The sequence below is a fragment of the Seriola aureovittata genome, chromosome 12, assembly GCF_021018895.1.
Source record: "Seriola aureovittata isolate HTS-2021-v1 ecotype China chromosome 12, ASM2101889v1, whole genome shotgun sequence".
Classification (NCBI taxonomy): domain Eukaryota; kingdom Metazoa; phylum Chordata; class Actinopteri; order Carangiformes; family Carangidae; genus Seriola; species Seriola aureovittata.
This window is the reverse complement of record NC_079375.1, coordinates 3,213,192-3,237,119: the sequence shown is the minus strand read 5'-3', so window position 1 is coordinate 3,237,119 and position 23,928 is coordinate 3,213,192. Positions and strand designations below refer to the sequence as shown.

Below are 23,928 nucleotides of genomic sequence, written 5' to 3'. Positions count from 1 at the left end.
TTTAAACCACTAACTTAGCAAGTAGCTAGCAAGTAGCCCAATAAATCACAGTTCTCGTGGTGACTTTTATTTTGAAAACCTAAAATCGGAAATACCATCGTAAACTCTCCGGTTAACTTGACACCGATCTCTGCTGGAGGAGCGGAGCGGTAGAGCGGAGGGGCCCCGGTCGTTTTCCAATGCTGGTGAGCCGGGAAGTAGGAACCGCGGGCGGCGGGGAGGCGGCTGCAGGGCCGCCGGGTCCGCCGAGCCAGGCGCAGAGCGAGGAGGAGACGCCTCTGCCCGGGCGCGCAGGGTGTCGTCTCACCGGCCTGGTCAACTGGAAGCAGAGACCGTGCAGGACTTCAGCCCTGTTTGCTGCAGCCAACACCGTGTTCTGGTAGGCATCATGACGCAGGGATATCAGCCACACACCCATTCTGAGAACACGGAGCTCCTGTTAATTAAAGGGAAAATGATTATGATCTTAATTTGAACCCAAACCTCAGTAAAATCAAACAAACATAATAACCTAACATTGCTATGACTTCAGATGAGTTCATAATCATTTCCCCTTCTAAATCTTTACTACTCCTTTAATAATCCTATAATACATACGATTATTAAGGCCATACCATTTATATTATTCATCTTTATTACTGAGTATTTGGTTCTTTTGTACTTCATATTTCTATGTTATTGAAAAATAAGGCATTTTGTCAGTTTGCACTGATCCTGTTTGTCTCCTTTTTTTCTAATGAAACCTATAGTTTCTTATGTACTATAACACTAATATCTACTAATATAAGTCTCCCTAATGAGTCCAGACTCCAAAATACACAAACAGTAAAATTTGACTTTTCTTTGTTCATTTTTATTTAATGAGCGGATAAAGTTATATTTCTGATATTATCTAGGTGTTATGAATGTTTTGCCACTGATGTTTTGATATTTTTACAAGCTTAGCAAGGAAGTACTTGCTAAACTTGTTTTTCCCCCTGGTTTTTATTTTACACATTCATTTGACAGTTTAATGAATATTATATTTATTCTAATTTATTTTGTATTTTATGCCTTGTACTTGCATTTTATCTTTTACTGTGTGTCCTTGAGCGCCTTGAAAGGCACCTATAAATAAAATGTATTATTATGTATTATTATTACAAGTAGCTGTTTTATATAGCGCCTCAAATGCTAGTACATAAGTTAGGTGGAGAAATACAAATTACATTTATTTTCATTTATTTTTGTTATCTTATTGTTTTGTTTTTCTCTAGGTTTGTGGCCTTCAGCCCTTTCCGAGCGTACAGCCTCCTGGCCATCCTACTGGCTGTGCTGGTCGTCACGGTGACAGTCAGAGATGTTGCTCGATTCAGATACACAGGTGACACAAGAAGACCTTTTATATCCACTCACAGTGTCACAATATTAGAAAAAAAAAGACCCCATAGATCGTCTGTCTAAGCAGTTAAAGGTGTAATGTGTAAGATCGTGCTACTTGATCCACCTCCATGGGGGGCAGCAATTCACCTCTTCACCCTGTCCAGTTAATCATGTTGTTTTCCCCATGTCCCTTATAATTTATTATTTATGTGTGCATTTGTTGCTGATAGTTAAGATTGTTGATAGCACTGAAACAAATTTTGAGTACTTGTAATACGAACAGTCTGTTTTTATTTAGAAGGCAAGGGGATCCTGCATGACACATGGTGTCAGGCTACAGCAGCATGAGGAAGGGATGATGACATCATCACAAAGGCAGAATCAGAAAATAAGGTTTATTGACATGATATTTGGCCTGATGTCTGGTGCAGTGTCCAATAAACATATTAACAGGAAATAACAATAAAAAGTTAAAATACTCCAACAGTCAAAAAGATAAATACACATAGATACAGATTAAAAAATAAAACTATGGAGAACACTATGTACAAAAGTGTTGACAAAACTCCTGCTGAACAGGATGTGCAGAAGATCACAGTACAGACAATATGTGTTCTGTGCAGGGATAATACTCTGAGGTGTTACTGTGATGTGGTTGTTGATTGATGAGGCCGGATGCAGAAGGAAAGGCAGGTGCTGGTCCATCACTGGGAGGACTGGACTGGAATTTTGATCCTGACACAGACAAACATGTGAGAGGACATTTAGTTTAGATCATACAAGTTCTTTATATTCAAACATGTTAGGTCTGGTGTGTGTGTATAATAAATAGTAAGGATAGATATGAATATGCTAAAATAAATACAGTATTAGGCAGTGGATCCTGAACCCGCTGGTTCTGGATCAAACAGTCTCTTTGTCTCACTTGTAAAAAAAAGTAACTGACGCATGTAGCTGGACAACAGCCGCAGGAACAGACTGAATACTACTACATCACTAAAACTTCTGTCGACATCATCAATCATACATTTATTCCACTTGAAGTGTTTGTCAGTACGGTTTGTCATTTTCACTAATGATCCTTTTCACTACAGACCAGCATTAGATGTTACTCACCAGTCTAAAAGAAAAGTTGCAGCTCGGCATCAAACCGCATCTCTTTACTCGCCCGCAGCTGTCTCCAGCGGCGGAAAAACACTTGTTGCAACATTATCTATTTCTGTCAGTGTAATCACATCAAAATTATGTCAAATCATATCAAATATTTGAAATATTATAGGAATTGAATTAGAACTGAAATGATTAATTGATTGATTGATTTGTTGATTGTCAGGAAGAGAATCAGCACAGCTCTGTTTTATGATGTATTGTTGGTATTTGGATGCATTGCCTTTGTACTGCTGCTCTGTGAGACCTGCCATCATAGAGCCTGTCAACATACAGGTGTGTATCCGTTTATAAGCCCTGACGAAGACCCGACTAGGATCAAAATGCTGTTTTCTATGATGTGATCCATTGATTCATTGAGAAAATATTGATTCGTTATGAAAATAATCTCTAATCGTCGGCAGCAGCTGAGGCTTTTATCTGAGCTGCTGGATGTGAGTCCAGCTAAAGATTTCCAGATGATTTCACCCTGATGACTCGTGACTCGTTAGCCTCATGAGTCAGGAGACGGTTACTCATCAGCCTGATGCTCGCTTCTTGAGATGTGTCTTCTTAATGCTAGTGATTTTTTTTTTTTGAATAAGCAAAATCAAAACATGGATGCAATTTATCACTTTAATTTTCTGTCATCCAGGAAATGTATTTTAGTGTTTGACTTAGTCACCACCTCTTTAGGAGGAGCACTGTGGCTCTGTCCCTTGTACTCTTGTTATTGGCTGACGGTAATGCTGCCAAGAAAGCAAATCATTGTTTTTATTTCTAGTCCCATTTTTTGGTATATTTTTGTTTTTCCTCTGCCCTGATAGTATATAATACCACATCCAGATGTTTCCAGTTGTTCCAGTTAAGTTGAGTAGCAGGAAACGCATCAGTGACCTCAGACATTAACAGTAAGGAGTCACATCTTTGTGTCAGTGTCTCAAAATTACAGAGGAAGGTGGCGCAGAGGGAAACTTCAGGGCTCTCAGAGATGAGCAGATCAGATACAGTAGCTTCGCAGGCTCGGTTTGCATCCAGCTGTAATCTACAGCATCTCAGAATGAGGCGCTTTACTCTGCTGCATCCCCCATTTTGTCCTTTAAGCCTGATATCTCTGGTCAACAATCTCAACCACTGTACCATGAAGTACAAAATGATAACAGTGTGCTTCTAACTTTGTGTCTAGACTTTGTGTTTGTCCCTGTCCTGTTTCAGCATGACGATACCCTCATACACAAAATTGTAACCATCCTGTTTATAAGCGTTATATGAATATTTAAAGGTCCCATATAGTATAAAGGTGGATGTCCATGTGTTTGATTATAAAACAAGCCTAGGTTCTATATTAATACTGTGAAAGTATCAAAGCCTCAGTCCACAGAGAAATGCACACAGCCTGTATTCAGACACTGAGCCTTAAAACCAGCCGTCAGGACTTCCTGTAACTTTGTGATGTCACCACACTCGGCCATGCCCCACCTGGACCCGCCATCCGACCTTGCAGGATTTTTGTTTCTCTGAGTGTTTACCTGAAATCTGCTATATCTTAATTAGATCACTCTGAAAACAGTGACCTGTTGTTACTAGAGCTCCAGAGAGAAGCCTGAGAGAGATTAGAGATTAGAGAGTAAAACTACACTGAGATGGTTTTTGGTTCTTAAAACCACAAATATATCTTCTTATGGATCAACTCTTCAAGTAAAACACAGGAGAAGAGGAAAATATGGAGCTTTCATATCTTGTCATTCATTATATGTTTATACAGCAGCCTCCACTTTTCAAATGTTTGTATATTGCTTATAAATGCTAAATATGAAGGGTTAAAGTAAGAGGGTGTTTGAGCCAGTGAAACTGAAGCACACTGTTAGAATGAAAAGTATAAGAGAGCTATTACAATTTAGGGAAATAGACAGAAATGTGACCCGAAAAAAGTCTTATTATGATGACACCTACTCAGTGATGATGAATAATAGATTTCTTCTTTTCCACAGGAGCTCACTTGTGGCGCAGCATGACAGCAAGGTAGGACCCTGAATGTGTGTTGATGGGTGTGTTTGGTGTTGGGCAGCGACTGCAGATTAGAATCGTAGCTCAGAAACCATGTCTGAGCTGCTCCGAACGCAGGGATCTTCTCGTTAGCTGAGTCAGAACTCTGCTGTTTTTCAGTGCTCAGGTTGATTTACCAGCTAACTCGGCGTAATGAGTCTTTGCAGAGAACAAGGCTTCAAAATATTAGTTTTTCATATAGCTGACATTAGTGGAGAAGTCAAGAGGAAGGAAATATATATGAAAAAGTAAAAAATCGTATTCACTTTCTGCCAGTGTGTGTTTTCACGGACGAGGCTTTGAGGCTTATCCCTGTATACATGACAAACACCAGTATCCTGGTCGCTGATTACTGCAGCCGCCTGTGCTGTTTACAAACACAAATCAGCTGTTTTGAGTGGTTAATCTGACAGTGCTGTAACCGTTAAACCACTTTGCCGTATAGCAGTTTATAATATCGCGTTTATTATTACACATGTAGTAATGTTTCTTTAGTATTTGCCACCATGAGCGTGTTGTTAAAGTGTGGCCCTGTATCTGTCTACATGTGAATGGGTCAGCATTTGGATGCTTTCTGCCATTGTAAATAAATGACCAGATATATAGTTTGATTAATGAAAGACAAGATCCTGCTCATTGCTCCATAAGTGAGATGCTTTCTGTTACATCACTTGTCTGAAGCTGAAGCTGCACAGACAGTCAGCGGCGTTCAGAAACCTGGATAAGATCTATACAATGTGTAATCAGAGTGTAAACCAGGATAAGGGCTAATCCAGGTCCTGGTGGTTGTCTGCCTCCGTCACTCAAACTACTTTCAGGTTACATCTCTGTTTATCCAGAGTCAGAGAAAATATGAACCATCCGTGTGAACTTTTGTCATAATTGCTGTGTGAAGTCTTGAGTAATGGCTACAAAGTGTTTTGTGTAGTCACACTGACCTAAGCCTTTGACCGTTGAACACCAAAATCTTATCGGTTCGTTCTTGAGTCCAAGTGAACGTTTGTGCCATATTTGAAGAAGTTCTGTCAAGGCGTTACAGAGATATCGTGTCCACGACAATGTGACGGACGCACGGACAACCTGAAAACAACATGGCTCCGACTCTGACTGTCGCTGGCGTTGAGGAATAAAAAAACCCAATCATAACCAGGACACTCATGTCCATGTAAACACACTCACTGACACTGTTATACGACTGACAGCTGGAGCTTTCAAGACCTGGACAGAAATGAAACTCTCTCGGTCGAGATGTTGGAAAAATATCTGGATTGTTGCTGAAAACTGAAATGTACATGATATACAACTTCCAAGGTGCCGATCACTCGGTTTAAATCACTTCATCTTCAGATTCTGGGTCAACCTGGGATACAGTGTTTACATCATTTTAATAATAAACCTTTCTGCATGTTGCAACAACTGCTGAGGTCGAATTTTAGAGCCATTTTCCTCTAAAAAAATGGAAAAAAAACCCAGATTTTCAGAAGCAAAGCAGATGCAAATGAAAAATAAACTCTCTGTTCTGCTTCGTTACTGTAAAAGTGAGTGAGACTGTTTCTCTGTGACCCTGCCCACTCATGGTTAATAAAAACAGTGAGATTATTTTGCCTTCAGATCGACTCCAGCTCTGAGAAATATTTCTAAAACTCTTTCTCTTCAATTTGAATCATGCCTGTCTGATATACCATGAAGTTTTTGTGTTGAACATACAGGACAACATCCTGTCTGAGAGTGCAGGGTCTCCTCCTGAGTCTGGACTGCAGCCCTGCACAGCTGATCGGTCACACATGACCGTCTAATCTAATCCCACTGCTAATAACTCTCTGAGACTGAACCACGTCACCTCTCAGTTTCAAGACAAATCAGATGCTCGCAATGTGATACACAAGTGTTTACATTAGTTTTGAAATGATTAGCGGATTGATAGAAAATAAATATGTCACGTTGAGCTGTACGTGGAAAATAATTATTAGACTCAACAGTAATTAAAGTGATCATTAGCTGCTGCCCTAGTTTATGCATCTGTGCATGAGCCACCCTGAGTTAACCCTCCTCTAACTACAAGCTTGTGACTTTTTATGAAGAACTGAAACTGTGTCCAGAGCATGGTAAACAGGTGGATAGACATATTGATGGCAGTGTGTATCAGGGCTTTTTCAACATAAAGATGCTTGGTATAAATATGTTAAATTAATGATTTAATTAACTCTGATTTAGTCAGGCACGCACGCTGCAGCTGCTTGAAAAAAGAGCAGTTGTTTTCAGTCATATTGTTGCAGGTTTTAGCTTTTTTCTGATTTAATTTTGAGGAATAATTTATATATCAGCTGAGGTCGTAGATTAAATTTAGATCACGCAGATTATGCAGAAAGTCTGCATGTGAGGTGTTTAGGGGACATCGGTAAATTGTATTATCTAACATAGTCTGCATGTGAGGTGTTTAGGGAACATGGGCTCCACCCCAGAGTCTAGGATCGCCGCTGGCACCACAGCACCCTGGTCAGATTCACACTGCGGCTGTTGTGGTTTAAGTGGTTTATCCCCTCGGCCAATGTAACGCCCTGTATCTCCTAAATTCTTCAAAATCTTTTGTTTATCTTGTCCTTTTCTTGTAAATATCAGTCATACTCTCTTACTCTCTCTCTCTCTGTGACATTTGGCCAGCAGGGTGGGACTGTGTTGTCATCACCTGCTGTTGTCTGTCAGAGGTGTCTTGTGGGTAATTGTACATCAGGCTCAGAGCGAGTCTCAGGCAAAGGCTTGTGGGAGATTAGCTGCTGACCCAAAATGCGAGCTGACAGCTGTTTGCACCACAGTGTCTCTCCCTGTTGTCACTGTTTGTATGTGGTGAAAGTCTACGACATAGCATTGAAGTATTGAATTCTGTTTGGAGAACCTGCTGGATTTGGAGTGTTTTTCGTTTTTTCTTACACTGCCGTTTCTTTAAAAAATTGATTTAAACGCACAGTGTGTGACTTATGAAATTTTAATTTGAATTAACTTAAAAATAACAACATTTTTATTTTTAATCAAGATAATGAGAAAAAAAAAATGGTTGATTCCACTAAATTCCTGTTTGGTGTTTTACAGTGTAGGTTGCAGGAAAATTAGATCTTGACATAAATAAATCCCCTCAAATAAATAAAGTTACTATCAAGTGCATCATTGAAAACACACATATAGAGCATGATCATCATCTTTAATGGTGGATATTTGAAAAATCCATTGGTCATGCTAGTAAATGTTTATAGACGTCATGTGACTGTGTGTGTTTTGCATTTTTGTGACACTGGATTCGAGGAAAGACTCAGTGCTGCTATTTGTTCCCACAACAAACACAAAGTGTCTCAAGAGTTGTGAAACCTGAGCACTGTGTGTGTGTGTGTGTGTGTGTGTGTGTGTGTGTGTGTGTGTGTGTGTGTGTGTGTGTGTGTGTGTGTGACTCAGCTGTTTCTCCACAGCCGGAACTGATTCAGAGGTGTGACACGAAGCAGTCAAGCCAATCAGATCACTTGACACAGAGTGTGTGTGTTTCACAGGGAGCCCTCTGATTGGACTTGAGGTCAACTGGTTGAAAACAACACAGCAAACCAGCCACGAGTGTTTCATCACAGTCAAATGATGTGAAGTCATATACCATATAAACAAGTCACTGTGTATTTGTGATTCTTCATCATAAAGTCACACATTTTGTGTGGTTGTAAAATGAAATGCGATTTAGTTCTAATAAGATTAAATAAAAAAACACTTGATTTACAGGACTAAAGCTTCCAGGAAGTGTAAAACAATGGACAGTTAAAGTAAACTTTAAGCGACTTTTAGGCAATATGTCTTTTAGGGGGGCGCTGCATCCGGCACAGCACCCCTGTTCCCACGCTAATATTTATATTCTGTTTAGAGGCTTTGTAATCCATGAATAAACAACATTTTTATTTTATTTTATCTTTTTTAGCAGCTTTAAAATGTATGTGTAGAACAGTGCTAATGAGTAGCTAATGACTGTATCACCCTCAGTACTTAAAATGACCGTAACTCATTCTGTGCATTGGCAGTGATATTGACCCTATCATATACTGTGCACTGGCAACTGCTGATTGAAGTGGTGACAGCAGCTCATTGGCTTGTTGTTTTATGAGAATCCCCAATTCTAGATCAGTTACCCAGCTTTTTTCTTACCACAACATCTGTACTGTTTACTGAACATTATTTACCGGGAAACTAACTATGAGCCATCTGTGCAACACCTAAGAGATACAACTTGTGCAACTTCCAAGTGTGTAGTAACATCCTCCTAATATACAATCACCATGACGTAATCATGTGAAAACCGTAAAAATCCACTTCGTCACATTTTTTTTTCCAGAATGAATCAAAATGTTTCAAGTATTTTATAAAATCAAGTTTTATTTTTCTTGATTCTAGCACAGTGAGCATTAACAGCTGTTTACTTTTAAGTCTAGAATAAACGTTGTGAATCCAACATCAAACTTGAATCTTTTACTCACTGATGGAAAGCAACCCTCTTGTTTTGCTTCTAATTCTACCACCTCTTTTCTTCTACTGAGGTTAGCATGCTAACCATCTAGCCCCAGTCTGGTTGGACTGTCTTGTCAATTTCCGATACCGAGGCACTGTAGCATCCAGTCTGCCCGAAAGAAATAGCCCTGCTCAGAGGGCGTATTATAAACTGTTGTCCTGTAAACGCAACAATGGCTGAACCTTTTGCCAAAACTGGTAAGTAAACAGCTACTAATGCTAACGTTGACTATGTAGCAATAGCAAATTGTACAAGTAGCTCCTTAAAGGAATGAGATATGATGTAAGCTTTAGAGGTGCTGGTTTGTAGATTCTGTTTCATTTGAAGAGAGCCAGGCTAGCTGTCTTTATGCTAAGCTATGTTTCACAGTTGCTGGCAGTACCTTCATATTTAGCATACTGATATCAAAGTGGTATTGATCTTCACATTCCATTTTCCAAAATGTCAAAAATTTCCTTTGAGTAAATGACCGTTTTTTTTTTTTTAGAAAATACCGTCATCAATATAGAAACAACACTGCGTCAGAATGTGAAACACACATGTCCCCTCTCATCTGTTGATCCATGCCATGTCACTGACACAAGAGGAGGCGTATTTGGGAGGTTGTTGGGTTGGCGGTGGTGTTTGGGGCGGCGGCGGTGGTGGAGTGTGTTGCTGTTTCTACCCCCCTTAACCCCATCCCTCTGTCCTCCTGATGGCTGTTGGTTGGAATGTAGTGTGACCAGGTTATTTTTAGATGGGGCTGCTTGAAATACTCCAACCGGGGCTTCAATGAGGATAAACACAAGCTGCTTTCGCGCCGTGTGGCACGTAAAACATTGAGTTTGGCTCGACCCCGAATTTCCGCCTGCGTTTTTTACCATTGGGAAAGACAAGTTGTAGTCGTCTCTTGCCTTCTACCTCGCAAAAGTACCATCTTGATTATCCTGTGTTTGGCTGCCTTCAACTGTGTCGCCAAATCTTCTGAAGGTACCTGAAGCTCTTGAGATGTCTCCTGAAGATCGTGGGGCAGGACTGAGGTACGACTGGAGTTGTGTGTGTTCTGGAGAAGAAACTTGACAAGACTTAGAGAAAATAGCTTGTTCCCTTTTGTTTTTTTTCAAAGGGTCAGCTCACCCAAAACACTTAAAACATATTTTCTCCCTTTATGGCAGGTGGTATTTAAACTTGTGGTCAGTTTTGGTTTTATTTGTCCAGGTTTTGAGATATTTCTTCGACCTGAAAACAGTGGAGGTGAATGGAAATTCATTTGTTGTGCTTAAAGAATAGTTTTGAAGCTGTCGGCAGCAACGTGTCTTTCCAGAAACAGCATCCCAAGTTTGAACCAAAGTAATAGCTTTGAGAAGAGTAGTGGTAAGAGAGAAACATGTTTTTTTTGTGGGGTTTTTCGGCGAATTGAGCCTTTAAGGTTTATGACAGTTGCTTCACTGCTTATGAAGCTGACATATGGGTGGGCCGCCGTCTTGTTCTTGTTTTTGTTTGTTTTGTGTAATCAGTGTTTGGCCTTGTTTTAACGTACATACTTTATAACCTCAGATGATAACAATTTTAGTTTAAATAGATCAACAACATGAACGTCACGGCACAGATCTACTCGGAAAACAGTATACATCATTGCGTCGTTGCTCCCCCTCTGTCTTATATTACTTGTAGCTTTTGGCATCGGTTCACATGCGGACTGGCCTTTTGCATTAACTGTAAACTCGATCAGCCGGGACTCTGCTGTCTCACTCACACACTTTAACATCAGCCTACTGTATGTGTGGCTGTACACAGAAATAAACAGGTATTAGTTGCATCAAAGTCAGGCTTCCTGTGGTATATACCCACAAAGGCAGGTGGATAAACATATTTACACTCTCCCCGTGAGTCACAAGTGAAGAGCTGGGAGGTTTTTGCCGCCATTCCTCGCATTGTTCGTCTCACTCTATTTTTAAAGTGCTGTCACCAGGCTTGTTAGAGGCTCAGACATATGCCGCTCCCATTGTTGTTTCAGAGATTACTGATGGGGTAAAAAGTGATATCTGCCCAACAGCTGTTCATGTGGTGCTGACGCCCTCTTTCCCAGCCTGCAGTCCTCTGACGTCGCTGTTGTCAAGTTCCCTGTTGAAAGTTGGATATTTTTCTGTCTGAGTGATGACTGGTCTTCATACCATGGTGAAAAGGCTCCACCGATTGATTGACACACCAGTGGACGATGGTGGTCTGTAATGATCTGGAGTAATGAAATATGATATATTTGCTTTTCAGTACCCAACCTGTTTGTGGAGCTCATGCAGCATGTGACAAAGAAATGTTGGAATTTGCAACCCAAGTGTGTTAGGATAACAGTTATTCTTCTGAAGTTGTGCAAATACTTCTGGATAAAACTTGGAACTAAACACTAGTGAGGTACAGTTAAAAAATCTCAACTGGCTGAGACAGATGGGAATACAAATCCACTCTACACAGTCTGAATTTGGAGAAATATTAATGTTGTTTAATGTAAATGTACTATTAAAAAATATCCGACTGTCATGATTTAATGAAAAGTAGCATCATTAGCCTTGTTTGGGATAGGGTGCCTCTTTCTCTGAATGTCTGATGCGTTATCTCATACCATGGTCCCAGGTAAATATTGTTTCTGATTACCTGGCTGGTGTTCATTAAAACTGTGCCAAAGTCCTGGTTCAGTTTAATCACTATTTTGAATCAGTGCACCAGTTCAAACTAACCTTGGGATAAATTGACGACAAGCAAACTGACACATTGGATGACATTTTGGGTCATCTTGTAGGTCGGGCAGCTGCTGCTGTTGGTTGTGGATATTGTGGGTCATGGATTTGATGGAATTTGATGGGTTCCAGCTGATCCACTCCAAAACTGAACTGTAGGTGAAACTGTCATGCAGATCCACTCAACACAAGCTCTGTAGAACTTTCCAGAAACTGTCATGATTTTTGACTTCATTTAAGTGTAGCAATATTCTGCCAGAAAACTTGGCTTGCAAGCTGACTTTACCAGGACAACTTTGTTTACATTGTTACTTACGCTGCGTTCTATTTTCCTTGGATGTCAGAGCTGAAAAGTTGGACTCCGGTACAACAAGTAGGAAGCTTGTTATTGTTGTTGTTTTGCTTGTTGTTGTTAGTGTTAGCAATATGAGTTACTAACAACACATGATGCGATTTTTTTTTTTTTGCATAGAAACGCAGCGGCAACATGTCCACAGATAGAAGTACAACTGATTTAATAAGACACAAATAAGACAGAAGAGCTATTAAGCAGTGTATTACTACAGCTTTCACTTCTGTTGATGTGCGGAACAGCCATCTTGGATTTTAAGGTTGGGATTGGTGAGGTTCTTCCGCCTCTCTGCCTTGGAAACTCGACTTCATGAAGCGTTTCAGTTGAAATTTCCGATAGGGAACTTGGAAATTCAGACTTCCGAGTCCAAATGGAACACACCATTATACAAGCCTGCATAATGGTTGCCCGACTTCTGGAGGACTTGAGGCTAAATGGACATTTCTGGATATGTCTTTCATTAAAAATGTAAATATAAATTAGCTTAAAAGTTGACATGACTTATGACTGCAAAGGTGGAGGTAAATCTAAATTGGGTTTTCTCATTTCTGAACATGACACCAAACCAATAGAGGTCCTCCAAGTAAAGAGTTTGTCTTCACATTGGGGGGAAAAAATGACCTAGTAACAAACTCTAATAAACTAGTCTTCCACACTCCAGATGATCTGTGATGTAGTGAAGTTTTATGACACTTTATCCAAGGAGATTTGCACCTCTTTCCAGGGACACGTATGTCTTTCGTGGAATGGACATGCTTATCCTGTCTATCCCTTACTGCTATTATTGCTTCACAGTATCACTGTCACATGTCCGCCCCATCATGTTTCCCTGGAAACCAGCCTCCTACGGGGGCATGTGCCTGGAAGTCGAGAGGGGAGCAGTGGGTTGACCTTTCGTCATAAGGGTTATGTGAGACAAGGCTGGGCGTTTGGGCCGGGTGGGAGGGGTAGTGGGTGTATATGAGATACTGTAGCTTCTGGTAGCCTCTCATGTTTAGATACATGATGAGGGGGAAGGGGGTTTGGATGGGGTTTCAAGGGGAACAGGGTTCAGAAGGAAAAATGGAAGGATGAAAGCTTATCAGGGACAGTGGCCTTTGGTGGTTTAGTTCATCTCCTTTAGGAAACACTTGGATCACTATGTTACACTCGGGCAGCAGCAGCAAGACATCAAACTCCACACTTTCAGCCCGACAGCTGTGCACATTGGGAGGAAAACTGACCAAGAGAAAACAGGATTTCCATTGTTAGCAGCTGCCAACAAACGCTAATTTTCACAACTTCAAATGCCCAAACATTTCCTTGAGTGCTGTCTGCAAGAGGGATACATGTGGAATATGTCAGTAACACCACATTAAATCAGCTGTTCCATGATCACTTCTCAATTCAAGGTACTTTTACACATGGATGCCAAAACCTCCAAATGCAGAGATACTGAAATAGTAGCTACCAGGGTATAAACAGTATGGCAAAATGTTTGACAGGCTACACATTTATATCGTTATACAGTATATATTTTGTTAAGATGGTGCTTAACAATCACATCACTTGTGCATCTTCAATATGCTAACACTCCCTTAAAGATCACAATCATATGGTTTCCAATTAGCAGGGGAGCCTCACTGCTGTGTTCACTGGCGAGAACCTGCCTGGCTGTTGTAGTAACGAGATCTCCATGGTGATTTCACACAAGCTGTTTCCAGGACAGCTGCGTTCATAGGACATGTAGTTTCCATCCTCTGTTGATGCTTATATTTAGTACATTGTCATTTAATCTGATGAAGCCTGTTGAGGCATTTACCTAGAACACTCTCTTACTCTGATGGTTTGATTGGTTCTGTGTGAACAGCAGTGGACACTTGGCTTAGTCTGCCATCAGTATGCTTCAAAAACACTTTGGGATTGAATGTTCTTGAATCTTTGTGACGGTCCAGTAGAGCAGTAGCTACTCATTTATCGCTTACGACATTTCAGCTTTGACGAAACCCACTGGGATCCAGCTAGTTAAGGTAGTGGAGAGTGGCTAAGAGAGGAAGTGGGACTTTGACTGCCTCGCACCCTCATCTATTTATCGCACATTACCTACACATGAGCCATGTGTGTGCCTTTTAATAGCTGTTTTATGTGAAGTGAGCACGAGGGCTGATAGTAGAGCTTAAACGGGAGATGATTTTAAGGAAGGGTGAGAGTGTCATACATCACCAGGTGGCCCAGAATTCCCCGCAGTACCACAGCATGGAAAGCACTTTCACATCCCATCTGCCACCTGTCTGTTAAGTCATCTTTCAAGTTTTATTGTGGGCTTCTTAATTTAGACGATGACATTTGCACTGAACTGGCCTTTTTTTCTTGGACTAAATTTTATCAATGACCTTCAACCAAGTAGAATTCTAATCCTCCAAATAAACCCCTGCAATCCCTTTATCGGTCAAGTCAACTCATGATATTATTTTTAATGCAGAGTCACTGCATATTGTGTCAGTCAAGTCACTGTTGCCACAGGAAGTGCCAACAGCTGTAGGTCAGATGATGTCAGAGTCCAGGAGGAGACTACAAAGAGAAAGCAAAGTGTGAATGAATTCTTTTGGAGATTGATCATCAACTTACAAGGTGATAATACGTCAGTGTTCCAGTGTTGCCTTTACAGCTTGTTCCTGCTGCCTCAAAGTGGCCAAAAAAACTCAGTTAATGCAGATCTAAATGACAGCTTCATCAATAAACAAAACCAATGTGTGTTGTGTCAGACACTTTGTATGGCCAACCATCCACCTGTCCTCCATCATTTTAGAGACTTTCAGTGTCATTATACACTGTCAAGGCGACTTATCTTAAAGATGACTAACATGGCTTCTTTCTTAATTTCCCTGTAGCTGGGAGATCATTGACTCGGGCCAGGAAAGCCGGTCTGGGACTGGACCCCAGCTCAGCGACTCCCTCAGACTTTTCCTCCAGGAGACATCGGCTTTCAAACAGCAGAACCCAGGCAAGGTGAGGCAGAGACGGCCGACGACCCCAGACTAACCTCAATGGTTCACTGAGTTACAGTGGACAAGCATGTGGTTGTCAGGATTTCTAGAGGTATTTTGCCCACTCAGATACAAACTGGTTTTATCACTCTGAAGCAGGTTCAGGAAATTATGAAGCTGGAGTAGTCTAAACGGCTGTTTCTGAAAGTGGAAATCATTTAATCCATGCAGCAGATGAATTTTGTTTCAGTTTGATAGTTTATAAGAAAACCGTGGAGACAGCTGATGAGTCTCTAAATTCACTTTATTATTAGAGATGGAAAAAGTCAAATGATGCAACGCTACAGGTTGACATTTTTGAAAACTATCTGATGTTAATTTCTGTAAAGTGACATCATTTTTTTCTCAATTCTGAAAATCTTAAAATAAAGTTTTATACTATTTTCTCATCTGCATCAGCTTATCAGACAATGAAGTAACTGGTCGTTCTGCATGATGACATTTGCCATTACCAGGGGGATATGTGATCTTAAAGGAATAGTTCTCTATTACAGGAAAATGCTTGTGTGACTTAATAAGATCAATACAACTCTCATGTCTGTGTGTTATTTATGGAACTGAAGCCAGGAGGTGATTAGCTTAGCTTAGCATATGAAGTAGAAGCAGCAGGAAATAGCAAACCTATAGACAAAGAAAGAAATGCTGAAGTCAGAATTCGTGGTTTTAGTGAAAACAACAAAGTTTATTTTCCAAAATGTTGAACCTTTCCTCACACTCCCTGTATACTGTAACTGAGAGTAGAAAATGACTACATCAGTATAAATCTTTACTGTCATTCTCCTTGTTCTTGGTTTCTTTCTCTTTAGTTTTGCCTGCTGGTTTGCAGCTTGTGCACCTTCTTTGCTGTCTTAGGACGCTACATTCCAGGGATTGTTATCTCGTATATTCTAGGTGAGTCACCTTGATTACCTGAAGAACCTTATACTCATGTTAATTGTGTCTAGCTTCATCGTTGTGGTGTCATCAGCTGAGAAGAGATACATCAAAGCAATAAGCTGCTGGACTCTTAGTGCTTCACATCTTACTGTAACTTATTATGCTGTATGTTAAATGGATTAATGTGCTAATTTATTGTATTATTAAATTTTTTGATGCGTATTGGTTTTGTTGAACTCTCTTGCAAACCAAATTGCCCCTTGGGGACAATAAAGACTATCTAATCTAATAATCTTAACTAATGAGGATTTTGAAGACGGATTTAAAAAGTGTATATGATGATTATTATCTCACACTGTGTCCCGACATGGTTAGCCAACTCGTTTCTGCAAATGAAGTTAAAATGGCCTTGTTATGTGTTTTTATGGATGGTAGCTTAATTATGTTTCTGTAAACAAATAATTCATTTTCTCCCTTGGCGTCTCTCTGCAGTGCTGGGCGTCTTCCTGTGGCCTCTGATTTCATCCCATGAGGTTGGTCTGTGGCTGGAGCCAGTTCTGCAGAAGCTGGACTTTGGCATCGGGGAGCTTCTTCGGAAAATCAAAGAGAACCATGGTAAATGTTACATACGACATATATTAAACATTAATCAACATGTTTTTACTTCTTTTGCATTGTTAGTGCAAAGGGTCTCATTGTTTCTGTTATGAACTTGATAAAGAACTGTCAGTCAGTGTGGTTGAAACTGTGGGGTTTTTTTTTCTGTTGATGACGTTGAGTGTTCCCCAGGTGGCGCTCTTGACTATTGATGACCACTTTTAGTGGCTCACGCTCACGCTAACGACCCAGTTTGTCCTCAGTTTACTCCAAATGAGAAACTTGCAAGAAAGAAGTGCGAAAGAGTGTTTAGAGCAGCGTTGAATTATTCATTATTTTGAAATATCAGATGTAGGAATGTGCACTGAATATAGATGTATATACAGTGTGCACACGCCTACATTTTTACTTTTTTACTTCTTTTTAATTCACCTAGAGCTTCTCCTTTACTTTGTGTATCACTATTGGACTCCAAAACTAACTCAGTCTCGTCCATGTTTTCCTCATTCTCAGAGAAGAGAATCATGCAGGCTCAGACCGAGAAGGAGGGCATCGAGTCGGACCTCTCCTCAATGTTTCCCAAGGTTGGCTGATAATCTCCTCTCAATCTAATTATGTCTCTGTTGAGTGACTGGCTCCAGCGAAAGCTAATTGAAATTCACTTCACATGATCCACAACGGCATCAAGACCTGAGCCAAACTGAATGCCAAACACCTGGTTACACATTACATTTGTGCTTCCCTCAAAAGTCTCAAGATTGGATCCTTTATTTAATCATTTAATTAACGTGTATGAAATGCAGAGAAGTGAGTCATCATATTAGCAGGGAGGTAGATTAAGACCAGAGACAGATTTAAGTCTCAAAAATAAAGACTTGATTTGGATTAGACAGCTTGAGACGAGAAAGCAAAGGTCCACTTAATGGGAATCTGTTGAGTTTTTAGCCACATCTCGCAGCCTTCATCAGTAGGTGTGGACCGTGTGCTAAACATTTATTTGTCAACCTGCTGTTTCCAAAAGCTCTTTGTATTAACCTGGGAAAATCCTGGAACACTAAAAAAAATAAACAAGACCAGCGACAGGCAGACGCTGCAACGCCACACACCTAGAAAAGAAAAGTAATTATTCAAATATTGTGTAGTTCTATATAGTGATAATAATGATAATAATAATAAACTTTGTAAAATTTGTATAGCACCTTTCATACAAGAAATGTAGCACCAAGTGCTTTACAACAAAGAAATTACATGCACCAAGTGCTTCACATGAAAAGACATAAAATCAACATAAAAACATGTTAAATGAAAAACATTAATGTAAGATGAGATGGAAAAATATTAATAGAGAGTGAGAATTCCTGTTAATTGATGTATTAATTGATAAATTTAATAATTTAAACCCCTTTCTCTTCGTGTTTGGTCATTTTTATGGGCATATTAACACAGTCTGGAAAAAGGATCTGGCGTGCACTTTTATTGCTATTTTTTATTTCTTACATTGTTCAGCTTTGCCAGTTCACTAACTTGCACACAAGAAGATACTGTAGAACCTTTTTGCCTGCCCTAGGTTAGAAATCTGACATCTCTGTGTGTTTCCCGCCCACAGCTGGACTCCACAGTGTGTAAGGAAATGTCTGTATCGGACACAGAGGTGTCTGATGTGACGTGGACGGACAACGGTACTTTCAACCTGTCAGAGGGACACACACCTCAGACTGAGAACTCAGAGGGTACGTTTCTCTGCTCTGCAGGGTCCCACAGGTGGACACACGGTTATCAAATCAATAGGGACATCTGATTGAACAGCTGTGAGGGGTTTTGTAGTTTAATGTGTGTTGCTACTTCTTTAGTCACACATGTACAGTCTGTAGTTTCTTTGGTAAAGAATACAAAGAGAATCTACCATACATTTATAATTTTTTTCTTTTGATTAGCTGACTGTTTTCTGAGTGATCCAATGAAAATATAGCAGATTTCAGATAAACACGCAAAGAGAAACCAAATCCTGCAAGGTTGGATGCTGGGCGGGGCTTGGGGTATGGCTGAGGGGGACTGCTTTGTTGTGACATCACAAAGTTACAGAAGTCCTGACGGCTGGTCTTAAGGCTCATACTCTGAATACAGGCTGTGTGTATTTCTCTGTGGAATGAGGCTTTGATACTTTCACAGTATTAATATAGAACCTAGACCTGCTTTATAATCAAACAACATGTGGACATCTACCTTTAGACTATGTGGGACCTTTAAAGAAATGAATCTTATTTATTGTTATTGTTGCATTTTCTTGTGTTTTACTTTACTCAGATTTGAACATGTTACTTAATTTGATGCATTTAAAAAGGCAGTTTTGGTATTTGTTTGATGTATTAACATGATTCACAGTCTGCAGACATGCTAGCTGCAGGCTTTGCAGTGGTGACTTGAGATAAAGGCTGATGTCAGAGTGCTAACACGCTCACAGTGACAATGTGATCCCTATGTGTTGCATGTATGTTGTTCAGCATGTTCACCATCTTAGTTTAGCATGTTAGCATGCTAATCCTTGCTAAATGGCACAAAACACAAAGTACAGCTAAGGCTGATGGTGAACTCATTAGCTTTGCAGCGATTTTGTCAAAAACAAAAGTACTGGATGAATAGAAAGTTTGCTCCAATGATGGTGCTACATGAAAAGTCAGAGAATCACCAAAGTCATTGGGATTCATCCTCCTGTTACCATGAATACTTGCACCAAATTGTGTGCCAGGTCATTGAGTAAATGTTGAGGTATTTCACAAAAATGTCAGAGGATCACCAAAGTGATAGGGTTCATCATGTGAGGAATCCAGGAGCAGGGCTTTAGAGAAATCTTCTTGCACACTGTGAACATTTTGTGCTTGCTTCCTGTTAATGTCTTGGCTACTCTTTTTTACCTCAACCTCACAGACCTCGACAGAGAAGAAGTATTCACTGGTGGCCTCCCAGAATTCCCTTCACTTGACAACGGTGGGACGACCAATGGGGACGACGACGACGACCTCAGCCTCGGCCTTCCACTGCCTCCAACTCAGCCCCAGCAGTCAATGAAATCCAAGCATGCACCTCCTCCTCACGAAGACCAAACCACCGACAGAGCACTTGAATTGGTGAACCAGATGGCAGGAGACTTCATCACCGCCGCGGTCACAGCTGCCATCCAGGAAAGAATAGAAGCAGCGGTGGGATTCACGGCGCCGAGAAACGACCCGGAGCGGTCAAGACTCCGGGATTCCACCAGGCTGCTGGAGCTGGCCGAGGAGTCGGACAGCGAGGTTGAGGACTTTGAGCTGCTGGACCAGTCGGAGCTGGAGCAACTGGAAGGGGAGCTGGGGCTGGGAGAGGAAAAGGTCCAGACCAAAGAGGAGGAACAGGCCAAGAGCGACAAGTCAGCCTCAACTGGATTCTTCACCAAACTCCTCAGACGCCACTGATCACTGATTGATGAAAAGTCCGGTCGACAGAAGAGAAGAAGAGGTTACAGAGGACATGTGGAGGAGATGGGAGTGTTCTGGCCACAGAGGACTGTTGGGGGAATTGTGAGGAAAAACAACGTTTCCATTTATCTTTTTCCTGTAGCGCTAACATCATTGTTTCAAAACTGATCAGTATGTGAAATACAGAGGTGAAGGTGATGTCGCTTTAATCAGAATCATCCCGAACTAATGCCGAGATCAGACTACACAATATCAGCCTGCTGTAGGCCTGAACCGACAGACTACAGATTAGCCTACTGCTCAGGTGGAGAGTCTTATATTAAAGCTCAATATTTTCCTCTTCTCCTGTGTTTTATTTGAAGTGTTGAGCCATAAGACAATATATTTGTTGTTTTAAGAACCAAAAACCATCTCAATGTACTTTTACATCTCCACTCTCAGGCTTCTCTCTGTAGTTCTAGTAACAACAGGTCGGTGAGCCAATCAGAAGAGAGGTTCAGAACTTCTCCTCTGTCTGGCTGAAAGTAAATCCTGCAAGGTTGGATGGTGGGTCGAGGTGGGCGGGACTTGGGGTGTGGCTGAGAGCAATGACTGCTTTGTTGTGACATCACAAAGTTCCAGAAGTCCTGACGGCTGGTTTCAAGGCTCAGTTTCTGAATACAGGCTGTGTGCATTTCTCTGTGGACTGAGGCTTTGATACTTTCACAGTATTAATATAGAACCTAGACCTGATCTATAATCAAACAACAGAGGCACATCTACCTTTAGACTATATGGAGCTTTAACATGTTGGTTGGTTCAGGTAAAGGGTCAGTTCACAGATGTGGGGCAGGTTTTTAGAACTAGAAAAATGTGCAAGTCCTCCCATTCTGCAGATGTGTTTAATAGATTCTAATAAGTTTTCTTATCTCTTTGTTGCAGAAAGGCTTGTAGGATGAAAAATATCACCTACTTTATGTACATCACAGAAGGTGAGAGCGACGATGAGCTACGACCTGTAGTTGTTTATGCCAAATAAATAATTCTACTATCACCTAGTTATACAGTGAACTTCACAAAACAAAAGTATTGTGTGGTCTGACCCCGGCATTAAAGGTTGTTGATGGGTTGAGGACTAAGATCCTGCTCTTGGTTTCAATCAATTGGTGTGGTCACATTTGACTTTTTAAACATATTTGATTGGTGATGTCAATTTAGCATTTATAAGCAGCATATAGACAGTTAATAAATGGTTTATAACAGTATAACACTATAACATAGCTATAAGCAAATAAGGGCATTTTAAGTGTTTATAACTACCCTGAGCATCTGTTGTATTAACAGTAAATGAGTGATTAAAACCAGTACAGCACAGCCTGTTTGTTAACGGCTTATACACATTAACACATCATCAGACAGGGTTTAAAGCTCATGCAGTCATGTGGAGCTTGAAGATTCACTCTTGACCCTGGAAATAGTAGTTTGGATAAAAATTTAAGGTCTCCTTGCTTAGATTCTTTCAGAGCTTTCAGCCACATCTCGAGGCCTTGTGGCAGATAGGGTTTGCTCAGTTGTCATGGAGAGTGAAGAAGATGTATTTAAAAATAAATACTTCACTAATACACTGTATGTAATTGATATCATAAATAATTAGTAAATATAATAAAAAAATACTACTGTCTTACATGAATTGATCATTTGTTATGTTTACACACTTAAAATGTCCTTATATCTACTTACAGCTTAATTATAGTTTGTTCTAAAACATTTATGTTGCTTATTAATGCTTAACAGAAGGTTAAAATAATGTGATTTCAATGAATATGTTCTGAAATTCTGTCTGGACCGATGACAAAGTATTCAAAACTGAAACTGACTCTAAGTGAGAAAAAAAAAAAAAACAACATTTCCCAGAATAATTGAATTTTTGCTGTGATTGTAATCCTCACACACCTAACATTCACTCTGATGCTGAATCGATTCATCTAACTACATTACCCAGAATTCCACAAACATCAACCCCAATGATGAATGACAATCACTAGGCAATCAAATCATCTTTAATGCTTAAAACACTATACTACTGGTTGGACAGTTGACAATGAAGATTAGAAAGTAGGAAACATTTATTTTTGTATTATTTCCTTTTTCAATTTTATATGTAATTTTTTTTTTTTTTTTCATGAAACACTTATTTAGTCAAGGGACGTTTATTTTATTACAACATGCAGCAGGTCAAAATACTATGCATGCAAATATCATTGAGACAGAAATATATTTAAACATAAACATTTTACTTCCAGTGCTTCCTGAATTTCACATTTCAGTGTAGATTGGTGAGTCGTCAGAGGACAAAGAGAAAAATTACTTTGCATCCACATCATCCTCAAACTAGTCAAAACCAAACTTTGATTGAGTATTGTGGGGAATATTATTAAAGTACAATATGGCCAAGTCACACATGAGTCACATATGATCTGTCTATTATAGCCATGAACAAATAAAATCTGTTGCTGAACTAAAATCAAATCCTCTGCTGTACTGTAAGTGTTGTCACAGCACAGGTAGCACTGGTAAAATGTTCCGCTCTCTGGTTTGGGGGATTCAGCTGCCACCAAGCCTTGTGGCTGGTAACAGACCTGAAAGCCTTGATAGCCAACAACAAGAGAGGGATTCATGCCTTGAACTCGACCAGCTTAAGTCATATTTCCTGGGGTTTAGTTTAAGTTATGTGAGATATGATCTATCTGCCTTAACAGACAGACCTGTGGAGTAAGAACAAGGGTCCTGGGTCCTATCATGGCCCAGTAGCTAAAGCACTGATCATGATCTGCAACATCCCCCGTTAGCATCTGGCCAAAAACAGTCCAAACTGCAAACAGACCTGAGACAGTCAGACCAGGTCCAAATTAGACCCGATCCTAAATGTTTTTTATGGTTCACACTCTCCCTCTGCCTTTAGAAACATGTTTCCTCCCATGATGATGACGCACCATGTGATCAAAGATGAGAGATATTCCGCGTTAATCCGCTTGGTCATGAGACAAGACCGGCAGCAATAGAACAGGATTCTGTCCAATCCGATTAGACCCTATGCAATAGTGATCTGGCCCGACTCGAGTCCCTGTTAAGGCTCGGCTACCAGGACCCAAGTGAACCCACGAAGACCTCTGCTCCTAATGTCATTGGATCATCCAGGATCACACTCAAAACAAAGGAAAATGTATTTTTAGGGCACTGAAAGTAAAATGGCGCATTTCCATTTGCACCTTAACCATTATTTAAAGATACACCTACATAGCTGTGTCAAGCATCACTTGTGGATTCACTGAAGTAAGGAGAAGAATGACGGGAGAGTTTCTTTAACATGCCTTGTACATGAAAAGACATTGTTTTTATAATAAAGACACGCAGCAATGTTTAATGTATCCTCTTGAATTAATCATGTAATGCCTTGTACTAGCATAAGTGTAAAGATGAAAATAGAAGTATTTGTTTATCAGTGCCTGAGAGGACTTTGTAGTGGCTGCACTTCATTTTTAGCTCACATGTAATAACCGTATTAGACACAGACAACTTCTGAATAACAGCTGAGGCAGGTTCAGGCTTCACTTAATAAAGACCTTTTTAAAAATGTATAAAACTGATGAAATGGTTCTTTTTTTTTCATTGACCTTCCAGTTGTATCAAGGCGGCTTCCATGCAGTTGCCTAAAAGTGACAAATTTGAACCTTGGAACCTGCTTCGGAAAGATGTCGGTGGGTCGGAACCAAAATGCATTATTAACAAAATGTACTTTTATGTAATTAAACTCAAGAGCGTCAATAAAATGTTGTAACACAGA

The 23,928-nt window shown here is 40.2% G+C and overlaps 1 protein-coding gene across 1 annotated transcript; it reads left to right on the top strand.

Moving 5' to 3' along the window:
• The first annotated feature begins 103 nt into the window (after positions 1 to 103).
• On the top strand, positions 104 to 23,928 carry retreg1 (reticulophagy regulator 1). Its single transcript, XM_056392041.1, has 9 exons — positions 104 to 379; positions 1,257 to 1,363; positions 4,500 to 4,530; positions 15,025 to 15,142; positions 15,987 to 16,071; positions 16,549 to 16,671; positions 17,167 to 17,237; positions 18,260 to 18,383; positions 19,579 to 23,928. Exons 1-9 carry the CDS (start codon positions 180 to 182, stop codon positions 20,100 to 20,102), a joined length of 1,383 nt encoding a protein of 460 aa, XP_056248016.1. The 5' UTR covers positions 104 to 179; the 3' UTR covers positions 20,103 to 23,928.

Excerpts from the sequence above, each read along its gene's own strand:
- retreg1 (XM_056392041.1), top strand. The coding sequence starts at position 180 with ATGCTGGTGAGCCGGGAAGTAGGAACCGCGGGCGGCGGGGAGGCGGCT. Across the intron at positions 380-1,256 it reads GCAGCCAACACCGTGTTCTG|GTTTGTGGCCTTCAGCCCTT; the intron begins GTAGGCATCATG and ends GTTTTTCTCTAG. Across the intron at positions 16,072-16,548 it reads TGTTATCTCGTATATTCTAG|TGCTGGGCGTCTTCCTGTGG; the intron begins GTGAGTCACCTT and ends GTCTCTCTGCAG.